Source organism: Giraffa tippelskirchi, chromosome 7, assembly GCF_054371585.1.
Source record: "Giraffa tippelskirchi isolate mGirTip1 chromosome 7, T2T-mGirTip1v1.2.pri, whole genome shotgun sequence".
NCBI lineage: Eukaryota > Metazoa > Chordata > Mammalia > Artiodactyla > Giraffidae > Giraffa > Giraffa tippelskirchi.
The window spans coordinates 9,257,174-9,277,302 of NC_137281.1; the positions used below are offsets into that span (position 1 = coordinate 9,257,174).

At 55.3% G+C, this 20,129-nt stretch overlaps 2 protein-coding genes across 11 annotated transcripts in view; one reads left to right on the top strand and one right to left on the bottom strand.

Moving 5' to 3' along the window:
* FKRP (fukutin related protein) lies at positions 1-9,869 on the bottom strand. Of its 8 annotated transcripts, XM_081515563.1 has the most exons (5): positions 9,841-9,869; positions 9,050-9,141; positions 8,640-8,703; positions 8,266-8,327; positions 1-3,771 (listed from the first exon to the last, which is right to left on the bottom strand). In XM_081515563.1, exon 5 carries the CDS (start codon positions 3,730-3,732, stop codon positions 2,245-2,247), a length of 1,488 nt encoding a protein of 495 aa, XP_081371689.1. In that variant the 5' UTR covers positions 3,733-3,771; positions 8,266-8,327; positions 8,640-8,703; positions 9,050-9,141; positions 9,841-9,869; the 3' UTR covers positions 1-2,244. The 8 variants fall into 8 exon arrangements, with proteins under 8 accessions (XP_081371689.1, XP_081371688.1, XP_081371693.1 ...); XM_081515562.1 differs by lacking the exon at positions 9,050-9,141; XM_081515567.1 differs by lacking the exon at positions 8,640-8,703.
* Positions 9,455-20,129, top strand: part of STRN4 (striatin 4) — a 24,820-nt gene continuing 14,145 nt past the window's right edge. For all 3 annotated transcript variants that reach the window (XM_081515557.1, XM_081515556.1, XM_081515558.1), the window contains exons 1-4: positions 9,455-9,759; positions 16,689-16,792; positions 17,279-17,352; positions 18,304-18,382. In XM_081515557.1, the coding sequence (XP_081371683.1) occupies positions 9,475-9,759; positions 16,689-16,792; positions 17,279-17,352; positions 18,304-18,382 (542 nt within the window). In that variant the 5' untranslated portion in view covers positions 9,455-9,474. The remainder of the gene's footprint in view (positions 9,760-16,688; positions 16,793-17,278; positions 17,353-18,303; positions 18,383-20,129) is intronic.

Consider the following 20,129-nt stretch of genomic DNA (forward strand, 5'->3'; position numbering starts at 1 on the left):
TTTGAGTCTAAGAGAAATTCTTTATCTACTGAGATCTCAAGTTTCTAATGATTCTCATTTAATGGAAAGTTGCTAGAAGCATTTGATGTGGCTCCCTTCTCAAACCACAGCTAAGAAAAGGTTGTTTTAAATATATATATGTACATATATTTTATGTATATATGCATATACAGCTGTGTCAATCAAGAAGTTGCACTAACAATTTCTAAATGAAACAAAACCATTACAATAATTTAAGTGATTTGAGCTTCAAGTTAGGTTCTTGGCAACAAGAAGTATGGATATATAGATAATTTTGATCATTTTTAGAATTAAAAAATATTTTTAAAATGTGATGCATATATTGATTTATATATTTATATTACCATACCAGTTGCAAAATATTTTGAATATCACCAGTCCTTCATGAATGCCTGATTGGACATTTTGAAAGAGCATGTGACAAGGGCCCCTACTTTGTTGTGTGCAGGTGCCCTGTGTATGAGACATTTCCCTGGACTGTGCAGAGAGCCAAGAACACTATCCAACTGCACTGATAACCTGAATCAGCCCTGTAAGTTTTCAGAATGTTCCCTGGGAACCCAACTGACTGCCAGCAGTTGGCAGGTTCAGTGGTTAGAAACAGAGGCTGCATTATAAGAAGTCAGGCTTGGGATGCCTGAGCCTCAGGAGATTGGGCTGAAGTGGCATTTATCTTCTCTTGATGGTGAAGCCTTCTCCTCCAAGGGCTTCACACTTCTGCAAGATCACCCATCCCTCCACCCATTCAGAGAAGCGGTGACTTGTCTAAGGTCACAAAGAAAGACAAGAGCCACACTTGCTCCTGACTCACAACCCTTTTACTTCTGCAGGTTGAGGATCACCGTTACCTATTTCTCAGGTGCATACTGAGGTGCAGGGAAGCAGAGTCCCTCGTGGCCCAAGTTCATAGTGGGAGGAAGCAGCGTCCTTGGATTTGAACCCAGGCCTCTCCCTTTTCAGAGCCTGTGCTCTCAAAGCCAAGTGCACATACCCAAGGCGTGTGCAGGACATGTCACTGGGATAAGGCTGGTCAACAAAGCCCTCTCTATTTATTTTTTAATTTTAAAAATGGAATAATTTGAGCTGTATTACTAATATACAGAATGCCAGTAGTGCCTGGATATAATTTAGCAATAAATACACATATTGGAGGTACACGCCCAAACAGGATTTCCTCTGAGGCGCCCAGTCACCAGAGGAAGGCTGCCACCGCATCACCTGCTAAGTGGTTTGGCTTCCCCAAGCCCCCAGCTTGGGGTACCACATCAGCAAAGATGATGTGGGCCACGGCAGTGAAGTCTCCAGACTGACAGCCTGGGTTCGAGTCCCCCACTCTGACACTTCCCAAGCTGTCTGACCTTGAATGAGTGACTTCATCAGTTTCCTTCTCTGTAAAATCAAAATAATAGCAGCTGTCACCTCAGACGGTGGAGGTGAGAGATAAGTCAGTTACTCCGTGTGAAATGCTGAGAACGAAGCCTGATATACAGTAAGTGCTCAGTAAATGTGAGCTATGACTGTTCACCCTGCATTGTGAGTGGGGGAACAGGTGCAGAGAGCCAAAATAATGAGGTAACACATTTCAGGGGCCTGGGTCTGGGATCCAGAACCATATCTGCACCTTTGAGCTCTGAGCCTGCTTCCTTCTCTGCAAGATGGAGTGAAGAGCAGCATGCATCATCCCCCAGGGCTCGCCCAGAAGGGAAGGAGGTCATTTTCTGGAAAAAAAAAAAAAAAAAGGGAGGGGTGGCGGTGTTGCGGATTTGTTATCCTGTCCAGCCAGGCGCAAGAGACCAGAGAGAAGACCAAAGGCTCAAGAGACCTGAAAGCCAGTGGAACACAGGTCCTGGGCTTACACGCGCCTTGGTCCCAAGGTAGGACAAGGGCGCCCTCTAGTGGCGAAAGCAACCCGACAGCCAAGTGTCCTGGGCTCTGCGCTAGACCCCAAGGGTTCGCGCGGAATACCTAAGGAAACCCGAGGCACAGAAAAAGTTCAACAAGACAGTCTGGCTCTAGAACCTACACTCATATTCTTCTCTTTCCAAAACTCTGTACCAGCCCCGGAGCCCGGGTTCTGGAACTCTTGGGTAGAGCGCATCCTTGACATCCCGGGCTGGGCGGTTTCGCATTCCTGGCCCGCCCACCAAACGCCAGCTGCACCAAGCAGAGGACAGCGCCATGTGCCCGAATGTTCTCCGGACGCTGGGAGCAGGCGCGGCAGCTTCAACTGCTTCCCCCCAAACTCAGGAGCGCCGGGTTGGGGTATTCGGGGTTCTCGATGACCCCGGGGCCGAACTTGAGCTCCAGGAAGCGGCGGTAGTTGTTAGGCGCCTGCGCCACGAAGCCGGCAAAGGGCAGGGGCACGAGAGGTTGCAGGAAGTGTTCGGGGAACTCGACATCCTGCCTGTGGTCCAGCCACGTGTCCTTGGTCATGACCCCGTTCCGGGGGTAGAAGGGCCACAGGTCCACATGCAGGTGGTTGCTCTCGCTGTACTGCACGCGGAAGAAGTCGCCCTCCACCGCCTTCTCCCACACGAAGCCGCGCTCGTCCACCACCGAGCCTGCCTCAGCGCCCCGCAGCTGCTCGCAGTTGCCCACGTCCTCCAGGTAGATGCCCAGGTCCACGTCGTAGTCCCATGGGATGATGTCCCCGTGGCGGGCCGCCCCCAGCAGTGAGCCGCCCTCCAGCCAGTAGCGCACGCCGGCCGCCTCCAGCACGCCCACCACGTAGCGGGCCGTCTCGCGCAGCGCCCGCAGGCAGCACGGAGGCGTCCAGCGCTCCTCGTACAGGTAGGCCGGCGTGTCGCCCACCACCGTCCCGAAGCAGCGCGGGGTCTCCTTGTTGCATCCGAACCACTCGAGCCGCCCGCCCTCCCAGCTCACCAGGCGGATGCCCAGCGCCCGCAGCAGCGCCGCCCTCCGCGCGCGCCCCTCGCGCTCCGCCTTCCAGCGCGCGTGGGCCGTTGCCAGGGGAGGCTGGCGCGCCGCGCCGAAGGGCAGGTCCAGCATTTGCACCGTCCAGCCGCGGAGGGCGGTCTGCAGGAAGAGGCCGGTGCCCACAGGCCGGGCCAGGGGCGCCGAGAGATTGAAGAGGTCGCGGGCGCGCAGGAGCACCACGGCGTCCCCGTCCAGGGCGTCGCAGCGCGGTGCGGACGGTGCTGGGCCGTAGTGGGCGGTCCACTCCCGCAGGCTGACGTTCAGGGCCAGGCACCGGGCCGGGTTGGCCGAAGCGACGGGAGCGGCCACCAGGCGTGCGCCACCCGCTCGGAGCACCTCGACCATGCGCTCCAGCTGGCCCGGTGCCTCAGCCCTCGCCCCGTCGGGCACCAGAGCCACGTACTCGGTGGCCACGTAGGTCTCCGGGCGCGAGGCTGCGGCGGGTCGGTCCAGGGCGGGCTGGAGCAGTGCCAGGCGAACGTTGGGAATGCGCGGCAGGGCCAGGGGCGGGTAGGGGAGCGTGTCGGCAGCCACCACCACCGGCTGGGCGGGCTCTTGCTGCAGAAAAGAGTCCACCAGCTCGGGTACCGCGTTGTCAAAGGCCTCGAACTCGCGCACCAAGATGGTGACGCGGGGCCCTGGGGCAGATCCACGGCGGGAGCCCCTGGTCCGGGAGCTCCTGGGCTGGTGATGCAGCCATGAGACGTAGAACAGGACCAGAAGGTTAAGGGTGATGGCGGCTGCCAGGGCAGCCTGGCAGCGGGTGAGCCGCATGGGGCTGAAGTCAGGCCCTAGCTGGGCTTCCGGGGTATCCTGGGGTGGGAGGAATAAAAGGGGAGACTGGAGCTGGTTGTCAGAAACTCCCCCACCCATCCTCAGCCTTGTCTTCCTCTCCTAGCCCTTTCTTTCTTTGACTTCAGGTCTGACTTTGCCTCCTCCAGGAAGCCCTCCCTGATCTCAGGCTGGGTCATGCAACCCCCTCTGGTCTCCTTCAGCCTCCCTGGCGTTCTCCTACTCTAGCTTACCACTCTAATTCATTATGAGTAGGAACCAGGCTGTGTGAGGGAGGTCTGGAGCCTGTCTTGGTCACTGTTGGGTCCCCATGGCCACCCAGCCCAGAGCTAGGGACACATCAGATGCTCAGGAAGTTTTTATCAAATGAATCACCTTCCCGTCTTCCTTGTTCAATCCCACCCTTTTATTCATTGTCAGCTTCTTCAGATTCGGGTTCGGTTACAAATGCTCAGACCCCTTCATTCCCTGCTCTCACCCCAGATCTTTCCTTCCTTTCCCTCCCACACGGTGGCCCTGGAGTCAGAGCCGTGGCCACCCAGCCTCTCTGCCCTACTGTCTCCTCACTTTCTCAAATCCTGTGCCATCTGGCCATCTCTTTCCTGATGATCAGCCAGATGGTTTTGGCTTTGCAAGAAAAGCTAGAAGTTTTCCTAAGTCAGAAATTTCAATTTGTAACGTTGGCCACTAATTAATTTTTTTTAATGGAATGGGTCAAACTCACAGAAACAGGAAGTAGATGGTGGTTGCCAGGGACCATGGGGGGAGGAGAAAGTTGGAATTGTTAGTTAATGGGAATGGAATTCCAGTTTTGCAAGACGAAAAAGTTCTGGAAATTGCTTCCCCAATAGTATGAATATACGTAACTCTACTAAATCATATGCTTGAAAACTGTTAAGATGACAAATCGTGCTATCTGTCTTTTGTCACAGTTAAAAAATCATTTTTTAAAAAGTAGTGTATGTGCATGCTAAATTGCTTTAGTCGTGTCCAACTCTTTGTGACCCTATGGACTGTAGCTGGCCATGCTCCTCTGTCCCTGGGATTCTCCAGGCAAGAATACTGGAGTCGGTTGCCATTTCCTTCTCCAGGGGAACTTCCCGACCCAGGAACTGAACCTGCGTCTCTTACGTCTCCTGCATTGGGAGGCAGGTTCTTTACTACTAGTGCCACCTGGGAAGCTGCTCTCCCCACCCCCAAATAGTAGAGTCCGCTGCATCAAAGGAAAGGCTGTCCTCCATAAAGCACCCCCTACGGTCTGCTCACTGGTCACATTCCCAGGTAACCCCCAGGTGGCGCTGTCTCCCTAGCCCCATCACAACTTGAAGCTTGGGCAGGTTTCCAGCATAGAAGGAATAACTAACTCGCCCCATTTTGAGCAGATACTCAGAAACAGTTTCCCCACTGAAGGATCGTCTTAGGTTGAATCCTTCCCAGAAAGGGGGACATTAGAGACCCAGCTAATCTTCCTCCCTCCTGAATACTTCTGACCCCTCCTCCCCATTCCCCCAGCTCCTGCTTTAATCCAGGTTCACCCAGATCCCCACTCAGCCTCCCTCAGCCACAGGGGTCTGCAGAAAGCACACACTGACCTTTCCTTCTCTTGCTCAGAATCTGCCATGGCTCCCTAGTGCTCTGGGGAGAAAGTCTAAGTTTCTCATAATGTCCCACAAGGTGTGACCTGCCTGCCTGCCCACCATCCCAGCCCCGTCTCCTGCCACACTTCCTCAAATTCTGTGCCTAAACCATTTTGGACTTTGCTTCAAACAGACCCCGACCAGGGATTGAACCCAGGCCCACAGCCGTGAAAGCTCAGAGCCCTAACCACTAGAACACCAGGGAATTCCCAAACAGGCTTATTTCTAAGCCTTTGCATATCCTGTTCCTCCCGCCTGGAAGAGTCTCTTCTTGAACACCTTCTCCCCATGCCTCTCTTCTTCTGAACTCCTGCTTATGTTCAGGCTTCAGCTCAGACGCCCCCCTCCTCCAGGAAGCCCTCCCTGAACCACTGGCTGGGCGAGAAATCCCCTCTAGGCTCCCAGAGCCCTTGGGCTGCCCGTTCTGGTTTGCCACTGTCTGGGAATGGGTCTGTCTGCCCCCACTAGACTGTGAGCCCCAAGAGGACAGAGCCAGGGCTAGGGCTGTCTTGATCACCGCTGTGTTCCTTGCATGCAGCTGGACACTGAAAATGTACTTGGTGAAGAGATGATGACCGGGGGCACGGTTCCTGTGTGTCTGTGTAGCCCACTCAGGTCCTCAGGGCTGCAATGGGGCCATGTACCAAGGGCCCTGCCCTGGTCTTCCTGTCTCCTCTCTTTCACCCACTAGGAATACCCTCCCATCCCTTTCAGCCATCCAGGCCTGCTTGTCCTTCTCTGATCCAATTCAGATGGCGCTTAAGAATCTGAGTTGCACGTTCAGAGTGATTTGTTATTCTTCAGGACCTAGGAACTGCCTTCTGGACCTTCCATGGACCCCTCCTTCCTTCCACCCTTCAGCATTTATTTGTGGAAGTCTACAACACAGGAGGCACTGGCCTAGGTACTGGGGACCCAGCCGTGGACATGCAACATAAGACTCCTGAGCTTGGACAACGCACATTACAGTAGGGGGAGGAAACTTTGAAACCACAGAATGTTCGGGGTCTTAAAAACCTGCGAATTTTAGCACTCAGGTACACAGAAGCACAGAACGGACCCTTAGGTGGTTTCAGAATCTTCTAACAATTCTAAGGGGACCATCCTGGGACTTCCCTGGTGGTCCAGTGGTTAAGACTCTGCGCTTCCAATGCAGGTTCGATCTCTGGTCAGGGAACTGAGAATCCCACATGCTGCTGTGTGGCCAAAAAGTAAAAATTAAAAATTGAGGACCGCTTGGCTTCACTTACAAAAAAATAAAGAGACCATTCTGCTGCTGCACCCTTGTCCTCTATGGTCTGGGTCCCACTCGGAGCCCAGAGGGATCCTGTTCGACCTTGAATTAGATCCTGTCCTGCCTGCATCTGCTCTTAAACCTTCTGTGGCTGGAGACTCACTCAAACGGAGGGCCAAAGTCTTTGCTGGGACCCACAAGGCCCCAAGTGGTCCCTGACCTCTCCCACTCAGCTGCAGTCACGTGGACCACCATTCTCCAAATACACCCGGGAGACCGCAGCTGCAGCACTACATGTTCCCTCTGCCTGGACGCTCTCCCAGCCTGGCAGCAGCTGCGTGCCCCCCACCCCCGCCCGCCAGCCATCAGATCTTGGGCCCTTCCTTTGGCAAACCTACTTAAAACACCTCACCCTATCACCCCCATACTTGCTATGTCTTTTTTCCTCTCCTAGTAGTTCTCATGTAGATGTGACTTATCTTGTGTCTTGTTTTGTCTGTTTTATGTTGTATACCCGGAACATGGCTCAGTACCCTGCCCACTGCAGGTGCTCAATAAATTTGCGTGGATAGAATGACTGATTCCTGTTATTCAAATGGGGAACCTGTGCCCCAGAGAGAGGAAGGCCAGAGGGAGCAGAATCCAGGTCTCCATCCCCGGGTCCTGACTCTCACCAGGCACTGTCTGCCTGACTCTGGGCCAGGAGGCACCCAATAGGACACAGGACAGAAGCTGGTTTCTCAGAGACCAGTGGGTGTGAGAGCCAAACGAGGAGGTGATGGGACCAGTGAAGAAAGAGAGAGGACTCATCCAGTACCGTGACAAGATCGGTCTTGGCTTCCCCAACTGTAAGGACTCAAAAACATCGGGGCAAAGTGGATGAAAAGAGGCTTCTGAAAGATCATAACAGGATTGTAATAATATCAACAATTCTAGCCACTCACGATATGCCAGACCATATTCTAAGCATTTTACCGATATTAACTCATTTAATCTTCACATTTGATCACATTAAAAGATGAGGAAACTGAGGCACAGAAAGGTGAAGTCACTTGCTCCAGGTCACACAGCGGGGAAGTGGCAAACCCAGGATTGGATGGGGAAGCTGGCTTCAGAGTTGTGATTTTAGCCAATAAACTTGGCTGTCTCTTTTGGGTCCACAAAGACAGTCTGACTCTCAGCCCATTTTCAGTGAGACAACCCTCTTTCCCCAGTCCTCACCTAACAGGTGCTTTCAATGCTGAATATGGCCCGTTAATTAATTAACTCGTTACTCAACAAACAGGTATTTATTAAGTGTCCTCTGTGTTCTGGAGACACGGGATGAACCAGACAGTTGTTGGGCAGGTCCTTCCAGAGGTTGGAAGACAGGCAAAACCCCTGCAAACAACTTACAGACAGAGCAGGAAAACAAAAGGGGGCATGAGAGAGAAAAGGTGGTCAGGTGAGGAGAGGATTGTTAGGCTGAGACTGTCCTGCCATTGCCCACAAAATAGTCTAAGGGGATCTATACTCAATAGTCTCAATGGCTACATCTGTAGAATGGTAATGTGATGGATAAAGAAAACATCTGATGTGTGGAGAAACCTGTGGGGACAAGGGCAGTTTCCACATGAGTGCTGGTGACACTGAGGGGTGTCTTACCTCTTAGGTTGCAGGATGAGGGCGCTCCAGGGGTCCGGTTCCAGCCCAGCTCAGCTGCACCGCTGAGGGAAGGAGAAACCAGGAGACCCCAAATCAGTCAATTTCACACAATAGAACACAATTTCATCTTACCTACAAAAGTGAGATGGGAAGGATGTCATAGCAACATATAACCACCCCTTCTTTCATAAATGTGTTTAGAAAGGTAAAGCTAGAAGTGACAGCAGGTGTTACCATGACAACCCCTTCCCTAGACCCATTCCATCCTGAGAGACACTTAAAATGTCCTTTACCTTGGTGGGCCTTAGGGTCACTGGAAGGGGGACTGCCCCCATTAACACAGTAACCAGGACTTGGCTTTGCTTGTTTCTCACCTCTCTGGGGATGGGCCAGGCCTTGTAACCATAGCAACTACTTCGCAGCAGAGCATCTCCTCCTCTAAATAAAAACACCTGGTTGGTTTGGTCCATAGACCTCCCACGATGGGAAAGGGGGAGATGGTTACCATGGTAATGCCAACTGGGTGGCTGGGGGAGGGGCTGGGAAAGAGCTGCTTCCCTCAGCAGTGTCCTTGGGGCTGGGGTCCTTTCTACCTGAGTGCTAGGTGAGGTTGCATAGTAACCGATGAGGGTGGGGGCATAAGGACCACCAGAGACTTGGGTTACCTTAGCAACCTCTTCCTGGTGCAGGGCCAGGAGAGAGTTGGAGCTTCATAACCACAGAGGTGGAAGGGAGGGGAGGCTAAGGGTGTTCCAGACTGGGAGGAGTTACCATGACAACCGACCTGGGTCAGAAATCAGGATGGGGCCATTGCTGAAACCACCCCTGGTGGTCGTTCTTTCCCTCAAAGCGTGACAGTGATTGTGGAGGAGAGTGCTATTACGGTGTGGAGAGAGTTAGAATCTTTCTTTGGGGTGAAACGGGAGGAGGCTGGTAGAAAGCGGCCCCTCCCCAAGTACCGCGTTTCCCAGAGGCGACCCTCTCGCGGAGCCTGGGTCTCGTTTGCCCTCCTCCGGACTCGCGCCCCCTTTCCGCCCCGCCCCCCTCCCACGCGCGCGCCTTCGGGGTCGACCCGGGTGGGCGAGGCGCGCGCCCGACTTCGTTCCCGTCACCCGCCCCCCTGGCCCCACCGAGCGCGCGCGCGAGGGCTGGCGCGGCCGCGCAGGCGCGCGAGGCACAGCGGGCGCGCGGGCCGGCCCCGGGGCCTCCATGATGGAGGAGCGAGCGGCCGCCGCCGTCGCCGCCGCCGCCTCCTCCTGCCGCCCGCTGGGCTCCGGCGCGGGCCCCGGCCCGACGGGGGCGGCCTTGGTCTCCGCCCCCGCCCCCGGGCCCGGCCCGGCTGCCAAGGGAGGCGGCGGCGGCGGAGGCAGCCCCGGTCCCGCGGCGGGACCGGAGCCCCTGAGCCTGCCCGGGATCCTACACTTTATCCAGCACGAGTGGGCGCGCTTCGAAGCGGAGAAGGCCCGTTGGGAGGCCGAGCGCGCCGAGTTGCAGGTGAGCACCGCCCCGGGACCCCCGACCCCCGCCCGCCCGGCCCGGCGCCCAACCCGGCCCGGCCTCACCCGCCGCCGCCGCCGCCGCCGCCGCCGCCGCCATCTTGGAGCAATGGCCGCCGGGACGGCCGGGGGGGCGGGAGGGGACGCCGACCGGCCGGGAGCAGGAGTGAGGGGCCGGCCGAGGGGCGTCCGGAGGGCACCCGGGCGGCTGGCGGCGGGAGGGGGACCCGGCGCCGTCGCCCGGAGAAGGCGGCGCGGAGGACCCGAACCTGCTGGAAGTGGAAGTGGGAGTGAACCGACCGGCAGAAAGGTTCCTGAGAGAGTGGCCGAGGGGCCCCAAGGGGACCCCAGGAGAACTCAGCAAAGGGTGTTGGGAGAGGATGGAGGGGCCTTGTATACGAGTGAGCAAAAAACTCCCAGGGTGCCGCACGAGGGACTCCCCATTCCTTCCCCGACCAGGTGCGCGTTCGAAGTGGAGCCCGATGGACCCCGGGTGGGTGAGAGGGGGCGTCGAGGGTGACTTGGGATCAGCCGGGGCGAGAGCGGGGCGGGGAACCCGTGTGAGTCGAGAGAGGAAGTCAGGGAGCCCGGGACGGGTGTGTTTTTCGGAGCGTTTGGACTGGAGGGACTGAATGACGGCTGTGTTGAGGACTCCAAGGATGCGAGCAAGGTCTCCGGGCGGGAGGTGGGGGGCATGAAGGTGTGTGTCCTCTCCTCTGAGGAGGAAACTTTGGGGAGCCCTGGCAGGCCTGCCTTCCGAGTGCAGGAGACGGGTCCCAGGGTTGGAAGCACGGATGGAGCCAGGACGTGAGCCAGGAGCCTGTGTTGGAAAACAAGGGAGAGCCGAAACTCTTTGGGGATGTGGAGGGGTGGGGGCCCCCGCCGTGAGATGGGAGGTGTGTGGGATGTCAGATGGAGAACCCCCGAACTGGAGTAGGGGAGGGTCAAACTTGGCCTGCAGTGGAGAGGGGCGATGGGATGGAGAGAGTGAGGAGGATTGCGGGGGGTGGACGTGGGGCATGGAAGGGGGAGCCTTTTTGTAGAGCAGGAAGACAGCCAGAGGAAACATTTCAGAAGGATCCTGGGGTGGGAGGTGTTTGTGGAAGTTTCTGGGAAGGGATCCTATGGTTTGTGGAGTAGATTCTGGGAGAGAGGTGTCCTGAAATGTTTGGAATAGGCTGAGGAGCTGGGCTGGGTTTTGTGACCTTGAGAAGTGTGGGTCGATTGGCCGAGTGTCCTGAGGAGCCTGGGTATCCCAGTGGGGAGGATTTGGAGGGCTGGAGCATTGTTAGCAGAAGTCAGTATCTCCTTCTAGCAGCTGGTCTTTCCCCTTCTGAGTTGCTGTTTCGTATCTGGTTGAGGTGGGGACCCAAGTAAATAACCAGATTAGAATTTTCTCCCTAGGATGACTAAAGAGAGCATCCCACACTTCTCCCACCCCGGTAGGGATCTTCGCTCTGTGGTGGCTGAGGCTTGGGGTTAGGGTGGGAGAGAAAGCCTTATGTAAGTACCCCTTGCTATGGTATCCCATCTCCACTTCCCAAATGCTTGCCCAGGGTACGTCTTATTAGATCTTCTCAATACCCCCATTGTGGAGACAGGGCCAAGGACATTGCCCTTATTTAGCAATTATAATAGCAGCTGCTGTTTATTGAGTACATATTATGGGCCAGACACTGTATGAGGCACGGCAGATACGTGGTATCATTTAATGCTTGCAGCATTCTGGGAGGGTGAAGGATGTTATTCCCCTTCCTTTCCTTTTCAAAAATAATCAAAAGAGGAAGTGGAGACTTTGACAAGATCAGTAATATATCGAGGGTCACAGCCTATGGGTGGCAGGGGTGGTCTGTGGGCTTTCAAGCCCATGGCTTATACGCCCAGGACAGATGACAAGCTTGTTTCGGGGAAGCTCAGTGACCTTCCCAGGATCATCCACGCGGTTATAGCAGGCCATCGTACCCTACAGCACGCACCACTGCGCTGCCTCATCTTTGAGACTAGCAAGAGGAAAGATGCGTGTGCTCTCACACTTAGTGATCCTTCTTGGAGTCTGAGTGAAAGTTGTGGTTTGTGCCCAGTTGGGCTGTCCTTTGTCCAGGCTCCAGCATCAGTTACTTTGTACTCTTGTTGTTGTTATTGTTCTGTTACATTAGTAAATTTCAAGGATCTCAGAAGTGCCTGTGTGTATAGATGTACACACACACCCAAGTGAGTGAGAAGGGAAAGATCCACTCCCCCAAACCCTATTATTGCTATAAAAGGAATTCAGCTCTGTGTGTGTAATATATGAAATCCTGTTCAGTTCAGTTCAGTCGCTCAGTCGTGTCTGACTCTTTGTGACCCCACGGACTGCAGCATGCCAGGCTTCCCTGTCCATCACCAACTCCTGGAGCTTACTCAAACTCATGTCCATCGAGTCGATGATGCCATCCAACCACGTCATTCTCTGTCGTCCTGTTTTCCTCCCGCCTTTTGCATCCTATTTCAGGCATCATTTTGTGACTTATTTTCACATACTTGTATATCTTTGTGTTTCTTTCATACAAGCACACAGAGCGCTTATTATTTTTGAAAACTACATTCTGCGAGTGTCTGCACCATCGCTCATTTAGTTTTTGCCCCTTAATGGATTTTTAGGTAGTTTCCAGTTTTTGCCCATTGGAAGTGGCTGCAGGGACTGTCCTTGTATTCCCTCCTGTGTGAGTGTACGGCGGAATAAACAGGTGGGGTGGTAGAATAGACATGTTTATAAGCTGGTGATTGGTTCTGCCAAGTTATCCCACATTTACACTCCCTGCAGCAGCACCTCTTTTTATACACTTTTACTTGAGCATTTATCACTTAGAGAGGTGTGACTTCTCCCGCGAGAGCCTTCAAGGCCTGGACTGCGTCAGATTTTCCCCATAAACCCTGAATACCTCTTCTCCAAATAGCTTCTTCGTGCAGCTGCTCCTGGCACTAGACAATCAGTGTGGGGGAATGGCAGAAAAGGCAGCTTCTTGGGAGGTCCTGCCAGGAGGCACCCAGAAGATGGGAGCAGGGAGCTGGCATCGTGGGGGGATTCTGAGAAGCAGGTGGTGAGGTTTCTGCCCTTCAGAAACTTCTAGGCTAACGGAGAAGACTGGTTTGCGCAGGGGGTTACAGAGGTTTGCACACAGTTGAGGTTTCAGTGGTGTGGCTGTGGCACTTCTGCAAAGGGCAGTGAGCTTTTTTGAGGACAAGAGGAACCTCGAGGGGGTAGGGGGGGCGTCTGACTGGACATTCAGGGACAAGCAGGGGCAGTGAGTAGACTGCTGCAGGTGGAGAAGATGGGGAGCTGGTCCCTCCCCCCCCCACTGGCAGCCTCACAAGGGGTTCTGAGGGATCCACAGGGACTCAACCCTGCCAGAGCCTGGGGAGAGGGGAGTGGAGTAGTGCAGGAAACACAGGGCCAGATGGGACTGAAGGGACCGGGAGGGGTGGGACAGAAAGCTTGGGATGGGGAGAGTCAGCAAGGGCTAAGGACTGAGATAGCTGGGTTCCTCCGGTGCCGCCTGGATGGGGAGGAAACAGCTGGAGGAGAGGCAGCGGCCCTGTCTCAGTGTCAGTGGGTGGAGGTGGTGGTTGGGTAGAGAACTTCCAGGTCCCAGCCTTACCTGCCAGCCTGCCGCAGGCCCCAGCAGGTCAGGCAGCCGTGGCCGTGACAGCTGGTGTGCACAGGGTGGGAGGGCCTGGCGCCCAGCGCTTCCCCTCTCTGTGGCTTTCCACCAGCTCAGGACACTTCACCCATGTGTTCCTGGTTCTCCTTCTCCTTTCTTTGCCGGAGGAACTGGGAAGAGGACCACAGAGCAGAGTGATATTCTCGCATCGTCATTTGATGGGCACTCAGGGCTTGCTGTGGAGCAAGGGGGGCCGTGGGGGGTGAGCAGGTGCAAGGTCTGGGCATGACTCTGACCCTGCTTCTCCCCCTCCACTTTCTTCCCCCACAGGTGAGGGTCACCTTCTTAGTACCCTAAACCCACTCCTCACCCCCCTGCCTGTTCCTAGTTTGAGCCCCCGTCATTTCTCCCTGGGATCTGCCTCCTTCTGTGACTGGTTTCTGGGCCTTTAGCTTGGCCCTCTCCCTGCCCCCTGCCCCCTGAGCTATAATTTCTCCACATCGCAGCTTGCAGAATTACCTTCAGATGATGCAGGTTTGCTGATATCTCTCGTCTGCTGAAAAAGCCCTTCTATAGCTTCCCGTGTGCTCTTAGGGTGAATTTCAAACTTGTTTGCATGGTCTGTGATTCTTTGTAAGGCTGACAAGCTTCTCTGACTTCCCTCACTAACCCTTTTACGCATTCTTGGATGGAGCCATACCGGCCTTTATAGAGTTTGCCATTCTCTACCAGCTGCGCGCTCCACCCCTGGCTGCCTGCTAACCAGGCTCAGGTCTCAGCTGAAGTGTCACTTCTTCACATAGGTGTCCCTCCTCCCCAGCCTCCTGTGCTCCCTCCTGGGGTCCGAGTCGAGTCGTGTGTTAGCTGTGGCTGCTTGTGCCCTGCCCGTGCCCTGGACTGAGGGCTCTGTGGGGGCAGGAGGCGCTCATCTTCTCTGTTACTCCGCCAGCCCCGCACCCTGAACCTGTCCCGTCACGGGCGGGCACAGGTGGGGAACGCCTGTGGCCTCAGCAGGCGGGGCAGGCACCCGGCAGCAGAAACTTGTGGATGGAACTCCAGAGGGGCGAGGGCACAGGGAGACGGGGACCTGGGGCTTGTGTTTGGTGATCAACCTCGTCTTCTCCACCACTCCCCTCACCTTCTAAAACTCACAAACAGCATTGATTTAGGTGGCTGAGAAGATCCACAAAGGACATAAATTCAAAGTCCCGAGATGCTGATCACGTATGTGTCTGCCTGTCTGGCCTTAGGTATTTATGTATATACGTGTTGATTTAAAGTGTAGGGCAAAGAAGTTTTGGGAGGAGTCCTTTTCTCTCAGTGGACAGGTGAGGTTTATTTTCCGTAGCACACCTGCGACAGGTATTTATTTGTTCACTGCTTGTCCCACACCCTCCTCTAAAATATGAACTTGATCTTGTTCAGTTCTGTGTCCACGATTGTATCTGATACATCGTAAATATTTGTGGAGTGAATAAAAGATACTTTTGTTGTGCGTTAATATATGCAAAGGAAGGAAGTCTACCCTTGCGATTATACTCATGGGGTAAACTCCTTAGAAGTGGAACTGCTAGGATAAGAGGAATGTGTATTTAACATGTTTGTGGATGTGGCCAGATTGCCTGCCGGAGGGGTTTGTGAACTTGTGGCCCCACCGGCGGTGTCTGAGTGTGCCTTTTCCCTGGCCCTGCGCTCAGGCCAGTGCTCGGCAGTACTCAGCCCACATTTGATTCTCTGCTGACATGAGGGAGAGATCTGGTCCCTGGAGCAGGAGGCGGCTGATAGGAGGCATTTGAGCACAGGGCCGTGTTGGGCACAAGTGCCAGGGGCACAGAGGTCAGGGTGCTTCGAGCCCCAGGGCGAGGAGAAAGCATGTTCATGGGCATCTGAGAGGCCGCCAACCACGGACAGCCCTGGAATAAGGCTTTGGGAATGTTCACCACCTGGCAAAGGTGTCTGGGGGCTCCTGAGGGAGCTGCAGAAGTTCTTCAGCAAGCACGTGATGTGTGAGGGTCGGCTCTAGGATGACGCAGCTTCTGGGGGGGCAAGAGGCCTGTCAGCCACGGACACCTCTGCTCCATGGTCTCAGGTCTCAGGGATCCTAGCTCCCGTGAAGAACTGGGCCCTGGGACTTCCCTGGTGGTCCAGTGATTAAGAATCTGCCTTCCAAAGCAGAGGATGTGGGTTTGATCGCTGGTCGGGGAACTAAGATTCTCTATGCAGCGAGGCAGCTAAGCCCACAGGAGGAGCCTGTGGACCACAAGGAAAGATCCCGCATGCCTGCATGCCACAACTAAGACCCAACGCAGCCAAATAAATAAGTATTTTGAGAGAATAAAAATAGCAAGAGGTGGGAGCTGGCATTTGTTAGCCCTTTGTCTGTGCCAGGCTTTGGACTGAGAACAGCTTAATACGTGAGGGGCAGGCACTCTCCCGAGCCCCATCTTCTGGAAGGGGAAGTGGAGGCTCAGGGCCACTGACCTGCCTAAGATGGTGCCTCGCGGAAGTGGCTGAGCCAGGACTGAAGCTCAGGCGGTCCCAGCCTGGGTCAGAGGAGCGCTTGAGGGGAAGACAGAGAGGAGCACCGCGCTCAGGGCCCTGGCACTGGGCTTCTGGGAACACGATCGGGGGCCAGGAGCCTGCCTCGAAGACCGTTTGTGTCTCCAAAAGGCCTGTGGACAGGCCAGAGAAGATGGGAGCAGCCTGGGCCAGCAGACGGTGTGAAGTGGTTGGCAGGGACCCGGGGTCGTGTCTGTGGCATGTCTCCCTTCCTCTGGGCTGACTCCAGCAGGACGGAGGTCGGGTGGCGAAGCTGTTGCATTGCAGCGGGAGCCGAGCCGAGCCGCCCACTCCTGTCCCTAAACTCCAGAAGCAGCTTCCCGCACCCCCCAGAGACAGAAGCTCTGGTTAAACAGTGCCACGCCACCTCCCCCAACAACCTCAGGGACGGCACCTGCCCGGGGTGGGGGAGGAAGCGCCCAGGGCTCTTAATACCTACCACCCCCACCTTCTTCCCAAAGGTGGGGGCCAAGGGAGCCCCAAGCTGTCCCCATTTAGTCTTTCTTCAGTCGTTGCATCGCAGGTGACAGGGAAACAGATCCAGCTGCCCTCTCACTGCTCCGCTGAACCCTGGCTCAGGGTCTCCACGCTTGAAGAAGTGGCTGCTGCTAGTCCCTGGGGGGCTGGTGTTGGGGGGGGCTGGAGCTGCTTGTCCCTGAGCGAGTGAGGGGCACAGGTCAGTGAGCCTGAGCCCTGCCGTCCCCCGTTCCCTTCTGTCTGCTCGCAGGCTCAGGTGGCCTTCCTCCAGGGAGAAAGGAAGGGGCAGGAGAATCTCAAGACAGACCTGGTGCGGCGGATCAAGATGCTGGAGTATGCACTGAAGCAGGAGAGGTGAGCCCTGCCACGCCCCGGCCTGCCTGCCTTCAGGGATCCAGCCCCTGGGATCAGCATCCACTCCTCCATCACTCAGTACCGCACGGTCCAGGAGAAGGGGGCAGAACAGGACTTCGTGGGTGGGGTTCGGGGCAGACAGTGGGCAACGGCTTCATCATGGCGGTGGCCCACCGCGTGGCAGACGCCACACAGTCCTCATCTCATCCCTCCCTTCCAGGGGCTCGATGGGTTCAGGTGAGGCTTCTGGAGGGAGAGGACTTCTTCCAGGACTCTAGAGCTGGGACAGCAGCCCAGTGTGCGCAACTCCCAGCGGTGGGCTCGCCACACTGCCATCTGTGCCACCGCCTCCGCCACAGCTGCTTCCCAGTCGGGCAGGGCGGAGGGCGGATGAGGGCGAGAACCCGGGCTCTGGGATTCTGGAGGTAAGGGCTGGCCCTGTCGACTCTTCGGTGCCTCTCATTCGTTCATCATTTGACCTTTTAGGGCCAAATACCATAAATTGAAATTCGGGACAGACCTGAACCAGGGGGAGAAGAAGCCAGAACTGTCGGAACCAGGTACCCACCGCCAGCCTGATCCTCCCCACATGCCTGCACCCTGCAAACCGAGCGTGACAGAGCAGAGATGGACCCCTGAGTCTCCCATGCTCCACGGAGAGCAGGCCTGGCCGGGACCGGGGTGGGGGGCTGGAGTGGGTCTCACTCTTGGTGCCCTCCCCGTAGGCTGTGCTGGGGGAGCAGGGGGCAGGGGACGGGGAAGGCCGGGGAGTCCTGCCCGCTGTCCCTCTTGGAGGCAGACAGACACACGAGGCCCCTGAGAGTCAGAGCTCCTAGAAAGAGGCATTAGTCCACCATCGGGGATGTAGGGAGGGTGTTCCAGGTGGAGGGAGGAGGGTACAGGAGTGTGGAGATGTGGAAGAGCCTGGTGTGTTCACAAGGTGAGGCTGAAGGTGACCGTTGTTCTTCACGTGGGACGCTGACCAGAGTGCCTTCCACAAGCATGGGGTCTGTGTTGACTGATACAGTCCAGGCACCTAGCCAGACACATAATAGATGCCCAATAAATATTCGATGAGGAAAGTAAACAGGCTGCCTCATTCAGTCCTCACAGCAGTCCCAAGAGGTGGGTGCTGTGATTGTTAACTTCGTTCTCAGATGAGGAAACTGAGGCTCAGAGAGGTAAACTGACCTGCTCAAGGCCACATAGCCAGGAAGCGGCCGGGGCGGACTGGGACACACTCGAGTCTGCCTGTTCGCTCAGAGCCCAGCCCGTTTCCTGTGTGGGGAAATAGCAGAACAGAGTCTGAAGACCTCCCCAAAGAGACTAAAGAGGAGGAGGGCAGGGGGAGAGGGAGGCTCTAGGCCCTCTCAGCAAGCGGCTCTGCAGTGACCAACTTGGGTTTGAGGGTGAGGACGGGTTTGAGGGTGAGGACAGGGCCAGTGGAGGAGGTGGTGGGCGCCTGGGTGATGCCCTCGAGACAGCCCGCCTCCTTTCTCTCCACCCTGCAGTCTCCAATGGCCCCGTGGAGTCAGTCACCCTGGAGAACAGCCCGCTGGTGTGGAAGGAGGGGCGGCAGCTTCTCCGACAGTGAGTGTGCACCGGGCCAGGGCAGAGGCTGGGCCAGGGAGATAAGCCTGGGGACGCCACAGTCCTTCCTGTCCCCAATGGGGACCGTGAGCTCTCAGGATCCCTGCTGGCCACAGCCGAGAGGGCTCGTCACCCTGTGGGGGCGGAGCGCGGGAAGACTCCTGGCAGGAGGGAGCCCTGGGGGACCCCCACGCTTGGAAAGCAATCCCAAGTGCCTTTCCCCCCACAAGGGGTAATGTCAAATTTTTTTTGTTTTTAATTAAAGAGATATGTGTGTTTTAGAAAACTTGGGAAACAGGAAAACACAGAAAAGAACGAAAATCACCCATAATTCCACCACCCAGGGAATTTCATGCCCCTGTAAACATTTTGACACACAGGCTTTCTCTTCTGTATATATGTATTTGTGCGTGTGTGTGTGTGTTTTATAAAAGCAGGGGTTCCCCCTTTGCATTGTTTCATAAGGCATTGCTTTTGTTAAGTGTTGTGAACGTTTCTCCACGTAAGTTAGTTATGTTGCATCATTTCAGGATCTATGTAATCGTCTGTTATGTGGGTAATCATAACTTCCTGTAGCCAGTCTCCTCTTGTGTATTTTGTTGAAGGCATTTTTTTAATAGACAGTGTGACAAACACCAGGAAGTTATTGGTCCGTATCCTTGATTTCCTTACGCTGAACGTCAGAGAGCATAGTTGCTAGCTTAAAGGGCATGTGAACAGTGATGACAGAAGGCTTGTCCCAGGCAACGCCTGCCAGGTACCTGTTACATGCCCGGCGCTGAGCTAAATGCGTGGTACCCAAGGATTCCTTACATAAATCCTCAGGCAGTGTAACTGCTAGCGTTCCCCTCATTTTCACAGGTGAAAAAAACGAGGTGCGGAGAGAGCTGCAGAAGGTCCCAGCTAATAAGCGGAGGGTCTGATGTGTGATCTTAGGAACCCGTCCCCAGAGCCCAGCTCCCTCCACCCCACCTCCTCGCCTCTCCCTGGTGGTGGGGGCAGGGGAGCCTCAGACACACACACGCACACGCCCAAGATGCTGTGTCTGCTGTTGTCCAAGGGCCAGTGTCACGGTCAACAGAAAAGGCTCTGCGGGCGCCCCCTGAGGACCAGCCAGGGACTCCTGTCTCCAGTGTTTTGAAGCCACAGATACCCGTAGTTGAATTTTTTTCCGTTGTTTTAGCCTTTAGGCCAATCTCACCTGGCTTCAGGTTTTGTAATCGCGGGGGTAATAAATGCTCGTGTGTAGAGTAAATGACAGAAGTTCCTACTGACATCCCTAATTTCACTCTGCAGAGGAGGTCACTGCTCTGAAGTTCAGTGTGTTTCGTTCTAGGCCTGGTGCAGGGCATGATACACATGTGTGTTTGTGTGTGGTCTATCCTTAGAGGCACGTTCTTTTTTTTTCTTACACTTGAACTGTAAGGAACGCTTAACTTACAATTTTCGTTGTGCTATTATTTATTTAGCATGGCCCTCTCCTCTTTGGGCTTCCCAGGTGGCTCAGTGGTAAAGAATCCGCCTGCAAAAAAAAAAAAAAAAAAAAAAAAAAAAAAAAAAAAAAAAAAAAAGAATCCGCCTGCAGTGCACGAGGCGTTAAGAGACATGGGTTTGATCCCTGGGTTGGGACGATCCCCTGGAGAAGGGACGGCACCCTGCTTCAGTATTGGACAGAGAAGTCTGGCAGGCTACAGTCCATGGGCTCGCAAGGGGTCGGACGCGACTGAGCACGCACTGAGCATTTGGC

Bases quoted from the DNA above. Each gene is read 5' to 3' on its own strand.
- FKRP (XM_081515566.1), bottom strand. From the start codon at position 3,732: ATGCGGCTCACCCGCTGCCAGGCTGCCCTGGCAGCCGCCATCACCCTT.